The following is a 15,989-nucleotide window of genomic DNA, read 5'->3' as shown; positions in this document are numbered from 1 at the left end:
AGGATTGATGACGTTGATAAATAGTGGTGAATGTTGGCCTAATTTACTATCATCATGCATGGAAACGAATCATCAAGAAAAAGAATACTTTCTATTACTACACTCATAGGAAGCTTCCTAATCTCTGCTACCAAACAGTTTCTGGCCAAACAAGGAAGGAAAGTTATGGACGTGATTCGGAAGGAAACAAACGTTATGAGGATTAATTAATTTAGATTTGATCTTTAGAGATTGATTGTGATTGATTCTTTTACATAAAGACATTACTAAATAATTTGCGTCGGTATGGAAAGTTCTGATCCGTTCAGTTTTTTTCGTTGTGTGAGAGGGTGAAGTGAAAATAAACCGATGAAGTGGGGGAGGCGACGAAAAAAATCTACGACGGTTAACCTACGAAAAAAACCGGACGAAAGTGGTGGGACGAAAAAAAACTAAAGCGAGACTACCAACTGCTCCATTAGGAATAGAGACGTGAATGATACTTTAAGTCACCCATGGACATGGTCCCCCCATCGCGCGTTTGCTGCGATAACGTATCCACCGTTGGTTCGCTGGTCGATCGCACGGTCCGCGCGAGTCCCCTGGACGCCCGTTTCCCTGCTGCTGTATTTTAGATCTACCAGGCCGGGCCGGCAAACAAACAAACCCACCTCCTGCTTCTCCTTGCTCGCTCGATCCCCAAATCAAATCGCTATCCTCCACCCAACCCTAACCCTAGCCGCTCGAGCCGCCATCCTCGATCCCCAAATCCCTTCTACTCCCTCCACCCTCCACCCAACCCTAGCAAGCCGCCATGGGCCATTCGATCGTTCTGTTCGGGCGCGTGGTTGATTTCTCCTTCCTCGAGCCGGCGACCGGCGGAGGCGGTGGAGAGTTAATCTGCTCCGCGTGGGAAGGAATATACGGGCTACAGAGCCAGCAAGAGCTTCGTGACGCAGTCACCGAGTACATGGGGACCTTCAAGGCAAGCGCAGTCATCGCCGATCCGCCGCAACTCTGCTCCCTCCGCATACTGGTGCCGACGGAATACTTTTCGGTCCCGCCGCCACTCCAAGACATGCACTTCGCCCGCATCTCCAGCGCGGACAGGCACCTGTTCGCCCTCCGCGCCGGCGATTGGCGCCCTGGCAGCGGTATGATGGACATAGGAGGCTACCTCATCTACGACGCCTGTAAGGACTCCCTCTCCGTGGTCCCCAAGCTTCTGGAGGACGACTTCCATGCCGCCATCGGGTGCCAGTCGGCCGTCGTCATGTGCAACGGGGACGACGGCGGATATTTTCTTGCCGAACTCGTCTGGCTCAGGCCGAAATACTCCCAAGCAGCCATCTGGCTGTGGAAGTCGTCCGCCCCAGGATGGTCCTTGAAGCCCGCGCGCCTGAGCCTTCCGCCCGGCTTCTGCTCCAGCTTGTCTTTCTCTTATCGGGGATCTATCCTCTGCTGGGTGGATCTCCTCGAAGGCATGGTCATGTGTGATCTGGGCAAAGATTGCAACAACTTGGACCGCCCGGAGCTCCGTTTCATTCAGTTGCCCAAAGATTGTCCATCCTATGATAGCAGCGACCTCTGTAATCGATACCACCTCTGCCCTGAGAAGTTCCGTTGCATGGCATGTGTAGGCGACACCATCAAGTTCGTCACCATGGATGGCAATGTTGAAGAACAAGGCTTTGCTCTGACCGTCTATTCTCTGTTGCCTGACCTGTCAGACTGGGAAATAAGCAGCAAGTACAATGTTGAAAACATATGGGCAAACGAGTCATACCAGTCTACTGCTGGCATGGCAAAGATTCCTCCGTCGTTCCCTGTTCTGAGCACCCATGAAGACGGTGTCATCTACCTAGTCTTCACTGATCTCACGGTGGTCGATGATCCACCACATGTCTCAGGGTGGACAGGCCAGCGTCGAGTAGTGTTCAAAAGCCAGTATTTGGTTCGTGTCGACATTGAGAACAACGAAGTCCACTGCTATCCACCGACTACAGATTGTTCTATTGATGACTATCTCTTGTGCAGTGATTTCAGTGCCTACCGACAGTGTTTACAGGATCACCCGGTACGTACTACTGAGCATAGTTTCATTTGCATACAACTGTCAATTTATTTATGTTCACTATTACTAAACATGCTCTCATTTTCATGCTATTGTAATTATGCTTAGGTTTTTAAATGATTAAAATGCCAATGCTTGTTTATAGAATCCAGTTTGTGCCGTGCTTGCTAATAGAAATCAAGATATTTGGCCACCTGCCTATATTTGATAGTCATCCGCAATCATGATTCTGAAATCAATTGTTACTACAAAGTTACTCTGCCCCCTTATCATATTATGACCCAACATCTTGCACATCATGATGACATTCTTTTTGCATGTCTTAAGGGCTGTTTTTTCTTTTCCTTTTTTGCTTGATGGACATACAGTGTTATCATAAGCTTCTTTGCTTCTGAACTCGGAATTGGTATGACCCAAGTCCATTCAAAAGATGCACATAGCAGATGGAGCATAATTTCAATCTAGAGCTGAAGGCTGGCAAAGTGTCTGAAGTGACACATGTAGCTGTTTCAACAATTTTATAATTCAGAGCATCTTGGACTGACCTTAGACATCGTTTTGGTGTTCCCCAATACGTTAATTTCGCCGCATATGTACTCTGCCTTGCACTTTTTCCTTTTTAACTAAATTTGTTTTCATGGTAATTCTGACCTGGCATATATGGTCACATTATAGAAGTATTGTATTTGACAGACAGCTCTATTTGTTTTTGCAGAGAGAGATAGAAGCAACTGAGATGGTGGCAAGTGGAAAGAGGATGAAGCTTTGAGATGTTGGTAACGTGACATGTGGAACCGCCACTTAGGTCCACCACTGGAGACATTTCATGTTATCATTATCAGATGTTAGTAGTTAAAACTGAATTGTGGGTATTATGTGCTGTCAGCCATGCCTTTATATGTACTAAGTGGCTTGTTTTGGATCTGTAACTGGTCATGGCTGTTCCATGTGCACTTTGTCTTTTCTATAATAGTATTGTGCATGTTGTGTTGATTCTGGTTATGTCTTGTTCTTTCCTTGCGGGCATGTTTTCTGCACTTAATTTCCGAGTGACGTATCAAACTATTTGATGTTTACTTTGCTTGCCTCCATCGTTTTGAAAAATATGACATGACAAACAAATGCAAAAAGGTTTGTTTTTTCAGTGGTTGAACAAACCAAAAACTAAATATTCTGATGGAGTGTTTTTCTTCTTCTTGAGAGAAGAACAAAAATGTCTTCACAGAACAAAATGCGAGCACTTTTTTGAGGCAGAAAGAGTGAAAAATTCACTTTGTTCTTCTAGTATGGATATGGTGGCCTCCCGATGTTAATTGGATTACTAACTGACATAGGTAGCTTGTTTTTCTTTAAGGCAAGTAACGATTCAGCATATAATTTTGTTTGGATCAAATCAGGATTGAGAGTTGATGTACATAAACCAATAAACCATCCTTACACAAAACAAAGCAAAGCAACTTCCATCTTTTTATTGGGCGTGCACTGCAGTCTGTACAGCCTGAAAACATGCACAGCATGGCCGTGAATGATGCTCCGTTGTATGCATGAGGATGCAGTTCTCTCTCAAACAAATACTCCCTCCGTTCCCAAATATCTGTCTTTCTAGACATTTCAAACAGATGTATGTAAGACATATTTTAGAGTGTAGATTCACTCATTTTGCTTCATATGTAGTCTATTGTTGAAATCTCTAGAAAGACAAATAATTAGGAAAGGAGGGAGTAATATATAATATGGCAATACAAATAATATATGCTATGCCAAAAAAGAGCCACACGAATACTCACAGAAATAATATCTTTGCATACATCCAGCTACTTCAAGGTTAGAATAGTATCAAAAGGACAAGTAGAAATATTCAGAATTACTACTCAGAAAAGCAAACAACTCCTGATACAACAACATTCATACAGGCCTTGCAAAGTTCCTACAGGAGAATCAATGAACATAATTCCTTTCACGGAATCAATGACATTCGTCCAGCTATTCATGCACGTCCTTTCACAGAATCGGCATTACTCCTTTCCCATGGTGCATCAGTGAAGAGGATAATCAATCTCTATTAGCCTTGCAAAGTTCCTAAAAAAGAATCAAATATCATTATGTCAAAGGATATAAATAAAATGGTGCTACAAGCACCACAGATTTACAAACCAATTTAATAGTCACTAACTTGGAAGGCTAATCTGCTACTCTACCTACATGTTTCATTGGCAACTACCTCACCACAAAGCAAATACTTGTCAAACTTTAAAGAACGCTGCAAGTATTACAGTCACATATCAACAGTGAGAAATTGCACGACCCAACCAACCTGCAATGCACCTGCGTGTGGTCTCACCAAGCAATCTTGACACAACCAATAGTGACCTCACCCAACCTGCGAATCAAGACTTACAATGAATAAACTAACTTCTAATATAGTGCTAGATTTTATAAATTCCTCAACTCACATTGTGGTAACTTCATTGATAAACTTTTGGACTGCCAAAGGGCAAGGTGTTGCCTGATACTTAAAATTTATCACGCTGTCACGGAGAAGATTGGGTATGAACGACCTCATCACGAGCGAGAAAGCAGCTTCAAGCTGCTCAGGAGACTGTTTCAAAATACTTAATTCTCGTCAAAATATACACAAAAGATACTATTGTATAAAGAAGATACAAAAAGAGATGTCACTTACGTAATCAGCATGCTTGAAAAAGTTGTTCGAAAAGTGTAGCAAGCTAACACTATTGTCCTTATATGGGATATGAGTAATTCTGTTTGACTTGTCATACTCCGCATGATAAAGATAAACATCTTTCATAATTGGGATAGATGTGATTGTATTTATCCAGAAAATATTACCAATGGATTTGGCGAAGTTGTTATAATCATCTCCAACCAACATTCTGAGCAAACTATCAAGACTTTCGCTAACTTTAATGCGATCGGAGTAAGATAATAAGCAATAATGGTTACAAAGAAAGGCTGCGATAGCCTCACTTTGTGGGTCAGCTTCTGGAGGAGGATTTGACAGAAAGTTAAGCAGGTGGAAAGAATGCATGGGCAATAACCCGTTGGTTGCACGGAATGCTTGCCGAAAAATTTGAGAAATCTTAGCATAATCTAGGAGAGCTGATGCGTGATTATATTGCTTTCTGGGAACGGTATTATCGAATCTGAAATTTGCATCTTCAAACAGCAACTGGGCTGAAGTGAAATCACCATCAAAGCTAATGTTGCTGAAATGATTACGGCATAATCCAATAAGGACCTGTTTGGACCAATACCGCAACTGCTTTGACAAATATTTCACCAACTTGAGCGAATGGGCTTTGTTGAACGGGGTAAGTAGCTCAGGTGGCAAAGTAACTGTGTAGTACTGGTCACACGCATTAATTTTGGCATCCCAAGTCTCACAGTCAGTTGTTTGCAACCTGCAGGAACCAATACAATTAGTTCTTCATCCACTACTTCGCATCATTCGTTGTTTGAAACTACAAAATGCTATCAAGTAAACAGTTCTGTGCATAGCACATATTGTTACTACCTATACAGAAAAGTCAGCCTGGCTGTGGGCATGGCGTTTTGGTGCCCAGGCTGAGATGCACCTGGTATCTAGCCCGTTGCATCTTTTATTGGGATTCGGCAAATAGGATGCCAAGTGTGTGTCCGGCTCTGTTTATAAAGCGTCCCACTTCAAACGCTTAGGCGCCCAGGGAAACGCTTAGGCGTCGCTTAAACGTTAGAGCGGGTGGTGCTCGCTTTAGGTCGCTTTACCGCTTTATAAACCATGGTGTCAGGTCTAATGGGTGTGAAATTCCTGTATCTAACATATAGATGTGTGAACAGTTACATCCGATGGGGCTTTAGCGTAGCGCCGTCAGGCGATTTGGGTTCTGGATAGACGGCGTCGCCCGTCGGTGGATTCTGTTCCACGGCTCCGACGTGTCTGGATCCATTTGGTCCCTGGCCCGGTCTGCCAGCATATGACAGCTTTATCCAAAGCACATCATCATTCTTTTTGAGAGAAAGGCATATCATGGTTTAGAACAATGATCAGAATGCAAGTCACCATGCGTGCAGGCACCACCACGGGTCACATGGCTCTTTGATGTTCTGGCCCCATTTCGTTTCCAGTCACAAAAACTAAGGATATACAGTAGATAAATAGGGTACAACGCCAATCCTGAGATGACCACAAGGACAAGATTTTGCGAGCGTCATATTGTTAAGCAAGATACCACAGCATAGAATGACAAAATAAATTATTGAAAAGCATTATTACTTACCTGCCACCTCTGATTCTCGGATTAACCCTGATTGTGCAGTCTCTCTTTATGTGATAATAGGAGAGAAGCTTCTCAGGTTCCAATACCTTCCTAGCAAAAGTTGAGTAACAATCATTTGACTTTAATCCCGCCCTAGCACAAGCAGCCTCCATAAGCATGTTTACGTTTGAAGTATTCAGATCTTTCTGAAGGGAAATGCTTGATCCACAAAGGTCAACAAAGAGCTGTGATGTGAGAAGGAAAAGCTGAGTCAAATATTTAATATAAAATAGGATCTCCATAAAGTTGTTCTGGGTATTATATTTACCTGTGTTTCATCCCTCCTCTTCTTCATATTTTTACATGACCCACACAGAGCACAGAAATATCCTTTGTGCTCAGTATAATAGTCACGGTCTATCTTTTGTCTGAGATGTGTAATTTCCTTCGCATTGTTGGAGAAATTCATAAAATCCTGCACATAAAAGAACCAATTGATGAAAAGATGCAACGGCTCACTGAAATACACAAACTAACATAAAATGCAATAGTATCCAGAAACATAGCCCACCCACTGTCATTTATGGTAATCTTTCTAGAAATGTCACCTTTTCAAATTACCTATTCATGGAAAAAAATTGAACAGGTGCTCTTCATAAAATTACCACACACCAACTATGGACAGATAATAACACAAACAAACACTTGCATTTTTCTACATATAGTTGCAGCAAATAAGAAGTAGGACTAAATGGGTCCAAGCTAAATCAGAAGTAGGACAAACTAAGCTATGCTGTAGCTTGAATGCAAAGCGCTATTTTAGAATCTTGCCTTTAACTCTTCAAATCGAAGAGAATAATTACTTGATTCCTCTCCATCAGAAACTAGCATCATATCATCCCTCATGGAACCAGCCCTGAGATAAAAATTCATCTACAAGCAATTTTACAAAATATTATCAGCCAGAATGTAAAAGCATAGTAGAAGAGCTGCTGCTTGATTCTCCAGCCCTCAAGTAATAGTTCATATACAATATATGATCATCCAAAATGTAAAAAAAAATCAGTACATTGATGCAAGCTCTGAGATAATTAGTGTGTCAAATTACCTTCGAGATATAATTGCATTTTCCATTATTAGACCCAGGGTAGCCTCCCCTATCACTACAGAAACAATCTGGAAAATCACTAAATGGCTGCAATGAACAGAAAGTATTAGTGCAAAACAATGGGTATGTTCCATCTAAAAAGGGAACACTCTTTGAGCAAGCCAAGAATATCTGATCAGCATGATTTCATACTTCTCAATTTATTATGCATCACATACCTCATAGTCTTGTGGTCTTAAGCTGTTATCCCTCGCTCTTTGAGCCAACTGCTTCACCTCCTCACCGATTGTAGCAAGTTCTGTCTTGTCTGCATCCTGCAACACAAGTAATGAGTTAGAAAAGAGAAAGACACAAAACGTAGATGGTTATACATTCTTTGGGCAGTAAATGTATACCCAGCCAACTTTATTCTCTTTGGCAAACCTTCCACATGAGCGACTTAAAAGACAACAATATACGTATAAGAATCGGTGATTACCTTTCTAACAAGGTCTTTAGATATCTTCTTTCCACCAGATGCTTCCTGCAGTGGGTTCAGTTCCCCTCGCAACCTGTATCACAACAAAATGAAGAACTCTTCTTTATACAAAAGGTCGGTACTTAAATGGCCAATTGCATGCTTTGCAACATCAGGCCTGAAACATACTTGATAAGTTTGTCGACGGGTGTGTCAACTGTCAAGTAGTAATGTGGGATGGTTTGTTTAGAGGCTAAGAGGCGGTCTGCAGTAACCTGAAATGAACAGGACTTAAACCACTACAAGGCAGATAGGATCAACCAAAAAAATCCCATCGGCAATCTTCACAGTTGAAACATACCTTTCTTATCTGCACATTTGGAATATCAGTGCAATCTAATCCTGAAGCTGCAAAAGACTCGCTCTTGCCACCCTTGGCTACAGAAGCTTTGTTAAGAAAAAGTAGTCATTAGATGCAAGCTGGGTTCCATTTGATTCACATGATATAAGGAAAGCATAAGCCAAATGCATGAACTAATGAGCTTAGAGGCAGGCTCAAGCTTAGTGCAGAACTTTTACTTGGATCTCACAAGAATGCTGGTAAAAATGATTATTACGGAATTCGCACACACATTTTAAAGTAGAGAACTAACATGAAAAGAAAAGGAAGCAATAAGGAATGGCACATAAAAAAGCATGGAGTTATTTTTTTATGAGACCGGGATAGAGGTCTGATTAGGATAAACAATCAAGAATGGTACATAAAAAAGCATGGAGTTATTTTTTTATGAGACTGGGATAGAGGTCTGATTAGGACAAACGATCAAGAATCGCACATAACAAGTGTTGCAACATTGAAACAAGGTTGAACTATAGTTCAAAACTGTGACCACTTATTTTGCATCGAAGGGAGTAATTCACAAGAGCTTTAGAAAATCACATTTAACAAGAACACACGACTACACAGCAAGTTAACAACACACAGAAGTGATTTACAACCAAATCTAGTTAGGAAGAGAGTTCAGTTTGTATAATAATTAATGCTTTCACCCATCTGGGGAATGCAACCAGAGAGAAAATAGCATACCCAAGTAATCTTCAATGTCTGCCTTCAGAATACCACCGTCAGGACCGGTGCCTTTTACACTTGACAGTTGGACCTCCTGTTTGACAAAACACAGACATATGTCTCAATTGACTGCGCACTGCCTACAGCAACTATCTAGATAGACTAGCTCAACTAAAGACTTCCATAGTTATCATCTGCGAAATTTCTGGAAAGGGAACACTTACATTGTTAGGCTTGGGAGGTTCTCGCGTAGCCTTTGATACATCTGCAGCCGACGGTTTGTAACCTTGGAACTTATCGATGTCACCTTCTTCTTCCAGAATCAAACAAATTACCTAATGGCATAGGCCACGCAGTACAAGCAATAGTACAATGTTAGCAAAACATGCAAGCACTAGTACTACAACATGAAACAATAGGGAGACGGTTATACGTTCTTTGGACAGTAGATGTATACCTCACCAACTTTAATCTCGTTGGCACAATCACCATGAACAATTTTATCAAGATAGCCCTCTTCCATCCATTCTATCTCAGATCTGGCTTGACCCTGATTAAATGTAGTGCGCATACAGATGTAATTTAGCTTCTGCTGCAGCAGAGCAATACTGTACGGCGACCCGCAAAGCACAAGAATGTACGCAGCACAAGAATGAGAGAGAGACCTTGGGCGCGAGATCGCTCGTTGGCGCGAGCTTGGAAGCCTGCGGCCTTGAGGTGCAGCCGTAGGTGTACACGCTCCTGTCGCCGCGACCCCCTCTGCCTCCTCGCCCTCCACTCGCCACCGGGACGCAGGACGCCGCGGGACCCATCTGCGAGCACGTCCGCACGGCCTCCTCGGCGCCGGCTGCGGAGGTGCCCTCGCCGAACTGTAGAGGGCGTCGGCAGAGCCCGAGCCTCTGGACGACGTCCTGGACGCCATCGGCGGGCGCGCCCTTGCCGCTCGTCTCCTCCACCACGACCTGCTTGCCGCGGGGAGCGGGGTTGAGGTAGCAGCCGCGCCTCGCCGCGGCCTCCTCCTCCTCCTCCGCGACGCCGTCGGCCTCGCACTCGTCCGCCGTCGGCGCCGCGGCAGGCCTGTCGCGCATGGTCGGGGGCGCGCGGTGCTCGGATCGGGAGGCCGCCGGGTCGCCGCCGGGTCCGTCGGACGGTGCCATGCTCGACCCTCGTCGTCGGCCGCTAAAACCCTAGGGGAGAGGAAGGGGACGGAAAAAATGGAGACGACGAAGGCCGCGTCTGTCGCTGCGCATTCCTCTCCTCGCTGTGCGTGTTCGGGGGTGTGGGGTGGCGCCACGGCGCTGGGTGTGCTGCGGCTGGGGGGGTAGGCTAGGTGCGCGCGGTGCATGGACCCAGTAGAGGAGGGCAGCGTACAATAACTCCGGATGGGCCGTGGACACGCCACCCGGGTCAGCTGCGTGGACCCGGTGCGCGGCGCGGGGTGCGCTCCTGCCCGTCCGATCGCATTGGAGCCACAGGATGCTGTGCGCCGCCGGCTCGTGGACGCGGCCTAGGGTCTTCCCGCGCAGGGCGAAGCATGGGGCCCACCAGCTGCTTTTTTTTGAGATGGACCAGCTGCTCTCTTGACGCCACATATCGAGCCATACGCCTACATGCAGCCAGCGTACCCGCCAATCAGAGCCCGGCGCGTCGAGCGGGCCAGGGCTAGGCCTACACACAAGGGGTAGACGGGCACGTACATGTAGGCCTCTGTTGTTCCACCGGCTGCTCCAAACCCAAAATTCTACCCTTCCTTGCTCGTTCTTGTTCCGTGCATGGGCATGTGCTGCTTCGGTAGGAGTTCATTTCAAAATTCAAATCACGGCAGCAGCCCAAGCACAATGGTTCATCATGGAGTATGCACATCGTTTCCCCAAAACTTTTATTTATGTATTTTTATTTATTTGGTACTAAAAAATACTTTTGGATCTTACTACTTCTCAGCACATTTTTTTCAAATGTGCATGCATTTTTATAGCCATTCTTTCAAACTCTATAAATGTATCGAGACAAAGCATCTGATCTTCCTCATGAAATTTTTACGCATGTGGCATTGCAGGAACGAAAGTCACCCACCATAAGGCGGTGCCGCTAATGGAGAGCTCAAGGAGACTTTTGAATAGCTACATTGAGTCCCTCATGTGTATCAAGCAAAAACCGCATTACGACTTTGGTGAACCAAGATGGTGGTCACCATCAGCAATAAGTCAACACAGGTGCGACCCGACCCATGGCGCATACGACACGAAAGGAGGCAGAGGAACATTGGGACAGGTGGGACTTGCTACCACGGTGGCGTGCCATGTAGGCAGAGTCAGCAAACCACTTGACGGCGAGTGACGAAAATCAGCCCAAGTGTTCCCGACACTTTTTTCAAGTCGATGCATGACTATGTATCCACCGTGCAAGTTCATGCTTCATAGGTGCAATTACTCTTTTTAGCCTTCCTTCCACTTCTCACCGAGGTAGTTGTCGGCCTGGTCCTTGCTCTCATGGTGCGGAAAATTGGTGGCCTACATTGTCTCTAATGTCTTGTTCTTTGCTGCATGTGTCGTTAGTGACATCTCATCCTTAGTTGTCTATGCCATCTAGGACGTCTTGTCCATATCCTCGCCATTTTTAAGTTCTTGTTTTTTGCGATGCCATTTGTAAGTTTGTTGGCGTGGCGGTGATGGCAGCTCCCCTTCGCAATTTGGCCATTCAGATTCCTCTTCGTCACATTGGTGAGGGCTCCGGTGTTATCATGAGGCGTGCGAACTTATTTTCAAAGGTTGTGATCTTGGATGTGTGGATCTTCCGGCGGCGAATGCTTCGACGTTTGTTTTATCGAAAGCATTGGTCATGTAGGCCTTGATGGCTTACCGCACGCAATCTACAACGACGAGCTGGCTCTGCCGATGGAGAGGCATCAGGGGTGGCGCGCCATCAGCCTGTTCTCGAGGAAGAAGAGAATCATACCATAGGGACATTGGTGTATTTTTTGTTTATTTTAGAGGGGTGTGATGCCTCTTTCGCAAAAGAAAGTAAAGAAAAACAAAAATACAAACCTGGGTCCCTCTCCGCTGACTTTGTTACAAAGAAATATATTTTTCACATTGTACGTCTTTTTAACAAAGAAAAACTGGTGTAATGCAAAAGGAATAACATAAACTTTCGAAAAACACAGTAAGTACTCCATATTAACCGTGTTCGAAGCCTTTAACGGAAAACAAAATAATGTAGGCTAGTTTTTAAAATACATACTTTAAATATATTTCTGTGTAATCTTCGGCTTTTATTTCTTTTTTGCATAAGAAAACGATGTCCAGTTAATGTAATGCAAAAAAGAATCATGCATGTAAACTTTCTAAAACTATAGTAAGCACTACAGATTAGTCACCTTTGAAGGCTTAATGAAAGAGCAAAATAACTTTGGTTAGCTTTCGAGATACATACTTTTATTTCTTTTTTATCAAATACATAATATCTGGCATTTAGTAAATCTTACTTTTTCAGAGTTTTTTAACTCCAATTTTCTCATTTGCTCAAAGGAGAAAATGGATGCTTATCCATATGTGCACCCGTGATACTACACACACACAAAAAAAAAGTGCGCCCGTGATACACAGAGAGGTCACGCACACAGACGTACACGGTCATCCAGTCAAAAGTGGGAACGAGTAGTATAGTAGATGGTAAGGTGGTACGCCTGTTTACCGGAGCGGTAGAACTCTTGCCTGTCTCAAACCGGCAAACGAGAAGTCAGCCCCTCCTCTATCTCTCTCTCTCTACACATTATTTTCCTCGAATCTCGGCCTGCTTTTTCCTCTCCCCCAGCCAGCCTCTCTCTCCGTCTCCAAATCCCATGACCGCCGTTGTGTTCTCTTGATTGATTGGTTGCCTTGCCTGATACACGGCACGTACATATATACGTTCGGGAGGACGGCTTGGACGCAGCCAATGCAAGCAGCACCGCACCGCGGCGGCCGATGAACGTCGCCGTACGTAGGTAGGCGAGGCACCGGCCGGTTCCACTCGCGGCGGGGGCGTCGATCGCCGTGAGCGCTCGGCGTTGGCGGGGCCGGAAGGAGGAAGCCCGGCCGGCGTGTCCGTCCGTGCGTGCGTGCGTGCTCGTGGACGCGACGGCAAGGGAGCGGAGCGGGGGCGGGGCGGCGTGCGTGCATGCATGCATGCAAGGACGGACCGGGCGGCGGTCGAGGCGCAGCGCGATCGCAACGCACAGGAGCTCCCAGGCTTTGGCGCGCAGTCTGCGTGCGTGCCAGCCTGCTGGCGGCCGGCCATCGCAGGTGTTCAGACCTGGCCCCGTCGCGATATGCAGCGCAGTGCACCTGACAAGCCCCGTGAGGGAGGGAGCCAGCAACGCGTGCCCGGGCTTCCCGGAGCTCAAAGTAGACGCTTGCAAGTTGCAACCAAGTGTGGCCTGCCCTGCCCTTTCGTGCGTGAGTGCCTCTTCGGTACGTACATGCCCTGCCTTCACACATGGATGATGGAAAGGCTACGCACTCAACAATAATGCCTTCCCTCAAGAAAAACAAACAAACAATAATGCCCTCGAATGAAAGATGACGACTTGCTTAATGTAAGTTTTAATAAAGGAGGCATCCTCTACTTGGAAAAGCACCGTGGCATATTCGCAAAAGAAAAAAAAACACTCAAGCATGCGAACACTGAAATTTTGTCTCGGCACCCGCACATCCTCTAAAAAGAGTTTACACATTTCAATGCAGATTAAAGATGGAGATTATAAGTTGCCCCTTCAAAAAATTTGTTCTAATATCTTATTTCGGTCCGTTGGAAGAACGAGGATCAACTAGAAGGGTCGTTGGTGCTATAATCCTTGATCATAACGGGAAGTTTATAGCGGCAACCAATGAGAAGATGAGTTTCTATTTCGATGCTTTTTCATTGCAAAGGTGATAACTGCTAGATTTCGGCGGGTGAAACAAGCTAGAGTTGGGATCTGATAATGCCGAGGTGGTTTTGGCCTTTCAAGCAGTAATGTGACCTATCTTTTTTATCGAAATAGAGGCAACAGTTTTGCCTCGTCTATTAATTAAGCAGAAGAGAGTTGCCCGGTTAATTAACGGAAAACCGGGCTAAAACCGTCACAACCGCTGAGCGGCACACACAAGATACCCCACACATACCACTCCAAAGAGTGCCTCGTCGAGACAGCGCACGTGCATCATCGTCATCATTCCTCCCCTAGAAGCGTCATCGCCACCCCTAAACCCTGAGCAAACGACTCCAATTCCGTTGTAGGCGATCGTTGACTCAACCCACACTGTAGAGGCCGAGTGAAGTTGTATGAAGATCCGCGCCAAACTCAGCCACCTACGATCAGACAACGCAGCTCCGACTCTCACGGAGAACAATGAATGGCAAAACCAGGCACGACTGGCGGCACGGAAGATCACCAAACTGTCCACCTACACGAGTCATCGTATACCATAGGGCCCCCACCGCCGCAGCTTCGACTTCACAGCAACACAAGCAGAGGAAATCCCGTGGACATGCCAAAGAAGAGCCGACTACCTCAACCATTTCCGCGTCGCCGATGTCGCTCCCATGCCACAGAAATCTGAACTCCAAAACCACCGCCATCCACTGGATCCACTCACCGGTGCCGAGCTCCAAAGACAAAGCCCCCAAGAGGGAATACGACACCAAGGCGCCGCCATCATCCAATCACGCAAGATCAAGGGATGTGAACACTGAAATTCCTTTTCGGTACCCACACATCCCTCTAAAAAAGTTTACATATTTCGATGCAGATAAAAGGTGAAGATTATAAGTTACCCCTTCAATAAAAATAAACATAATGTTTTGATCTCTTATTCGGTCCATTGGGAGAACGAGGATCAACTAGAAGGGATTGTTGGTGCTATAATCCATGATCATAACGGGATGTTTATATCGGCAACCAATGAGAAGATGAGCTTCTGTTTCGACGCTTTCACCCCAAAGGCGACAAGGTTAGATTTCGGCTAAACTTGGCTAGAATAGTCGGATGTAACAAGGTAGAGCTGGAATTTAATAGCGCCGAGGTGGTTTCGGCCTTGCAAGAGGGAAGATTGAGTTCAGTGACATGACCTATCTTTGATGGTAGCTACTACATGACCCAGGCCTTTAAGCATGTTTTGTTCACTCGTTGTAACATGGAGAGCAATCAAGTTGCCCATGAAATGGCGAAGTTAGGTGGATTTTCTACCCCGGGTACCTGGATGGAGTCACCTCTAGTTGAGGTGGTCTCGTTTATTGTATCTGATACGCTGGTTCTCACAAATAATTAAATAAAAAATTGTTTGTCAAAAAAAAGAATTAGAATTAGTTGATTGTGAATGTCTGAGAGTACCCTTTGAAATAACTTTAAGATTCGAGTAAACTTTTAACTTGGTGTACCGAGGCAAAACAAGTGAAATGCAAGAAACCACCACATTTGCGCCATCACTAGAAGAGAAGATGTGTTTAAGGGGTTTTGTAGAAACAATCGTAATCCCCTGAACTAACAGACCGGGCCCGCTTGCAGATGTTGACGTGGCAAAATAATAATATCAATTGCATATATACGGATCTAAGTTTCTATTGCAGAAAGACTCCTCCTCAAAAGAAAAGAAAAAGAAAAAAAAGGTGATCGGGTCCCTCCCTCCAACTACAGCCCGTGCGCCTTCATCTTCCCCGGCACGCCTCCAACTACATGCTCCGTCATGGGGAAGGAGCCCCGCGGTAATTTAATCAGAGCATCTCCAACAGGCGCCCCAAAAAAGCTCCGCGCATTAAAAATTTATTCTTTTGGGCGCCGAACAGCTCCAGCAGATGCTGTAACGCTAAAAGATTTAGGGTGCGTGCTGAAAAACGCTATCGCGCGCAACATGTTTTGGGCTCCGGATTGCGCGTGCTTCACAATTTGCATTGTCTGCTTTTTGAGTGCGCGTCTTTGGGTGTCTGCTAAAGCAATGTTGGTCCGACACATTAAAAGTGCTACAGTGGCGCGCTAAAAGTTTTATTGGGCAATTTTTATGCGGTCGTTGGAGATGCTCTCAAGAAGG

General features: G+C 45.3%; 2 protein-coding genes across 2 annotated transcripts; one reads left to right on the top strand and one right to left on the bottom strand.

Annotated features, from left to right (window-relative positions):
- The first annotated feature begins 701 nt into the window (after nucleotides 1-701).
- Nucleotides 702-2,912, top strand: LOC147966766 (uncharacterized). The gene is made up of 2 exons (XM_087530947.1): nucleotides 702-2,056; nucleotides 2,769-2,912. The coding sequence occupies exons 1-2, from the start codon at nucleotides 794-796 to the stop codon at nucleotides 2,820-2,822; spliced, it is 1,317 nt and encodes a 438-aa protein (XP_087387073.1). The 5' UTR covers nucleotides 702-793; the 3' UTR covers nucleotides 2,823-2,912.
- A 1,193-nt stretch (nucleotides 2,913-4,105) lies between these two features.
- Nucleotides 4,106-10,100, bottom strand: LOC147966765 (uncharacterized). The gene is made up of 17 exons (XM_087530946.1): nucleotides 9,609-10,100; nucleotides 9,377-9,493; nucleotides 9,168-9,278; nucleotides 8,962-9,037; nucleotides 8,236-8,321; nucleotides 8,064-8,149; nucleotides 7,896-7,968; nucleotides 7,636-7,731; nucleotides 7,418-7,504; nucleotides 7,141-7,242; nucleotides 6,705-6,784; nucleotides 6,331-6,564; nucleotides 4,737-5,475; nucleotides 4,507-4,652; nucleotides 4,424-4,433; nucleotides 4,275-4,313; nucleotides 4,106-4,132 (listed from the first exon to the last, which is right to left on the bottom strand). Exons 1-17 carry the CDS (start codon nucleotides 10,098-10,100, stop codon nucleotides 4,106-4,108), a joined length of 2,601 nt encoding a protein of 866 aa, XP_087387072.1.
- Between the last annotated feature and the right edge of the window lie 5,889 nt (nucleotides 10,101-15,989).

The sequence above is a fragment of the Triticum urartu genome, chromosome 6A, assembly GCF_056163025.1.
Source record: "Triticum urartu cultivar PI428250 chromosome 6A, HENAU_Tu73, whole genome shotgun sequence".
Taxonomy (NCBI): Eukaryota; Viridiplantae; Streptophyta; class Magnoliopsida; order Poales; family Poaceae; genus Triticum; species Triticum urartu.
This window is presented reverse-complemented; position numbering and strand designations above follow the sequence as displayed.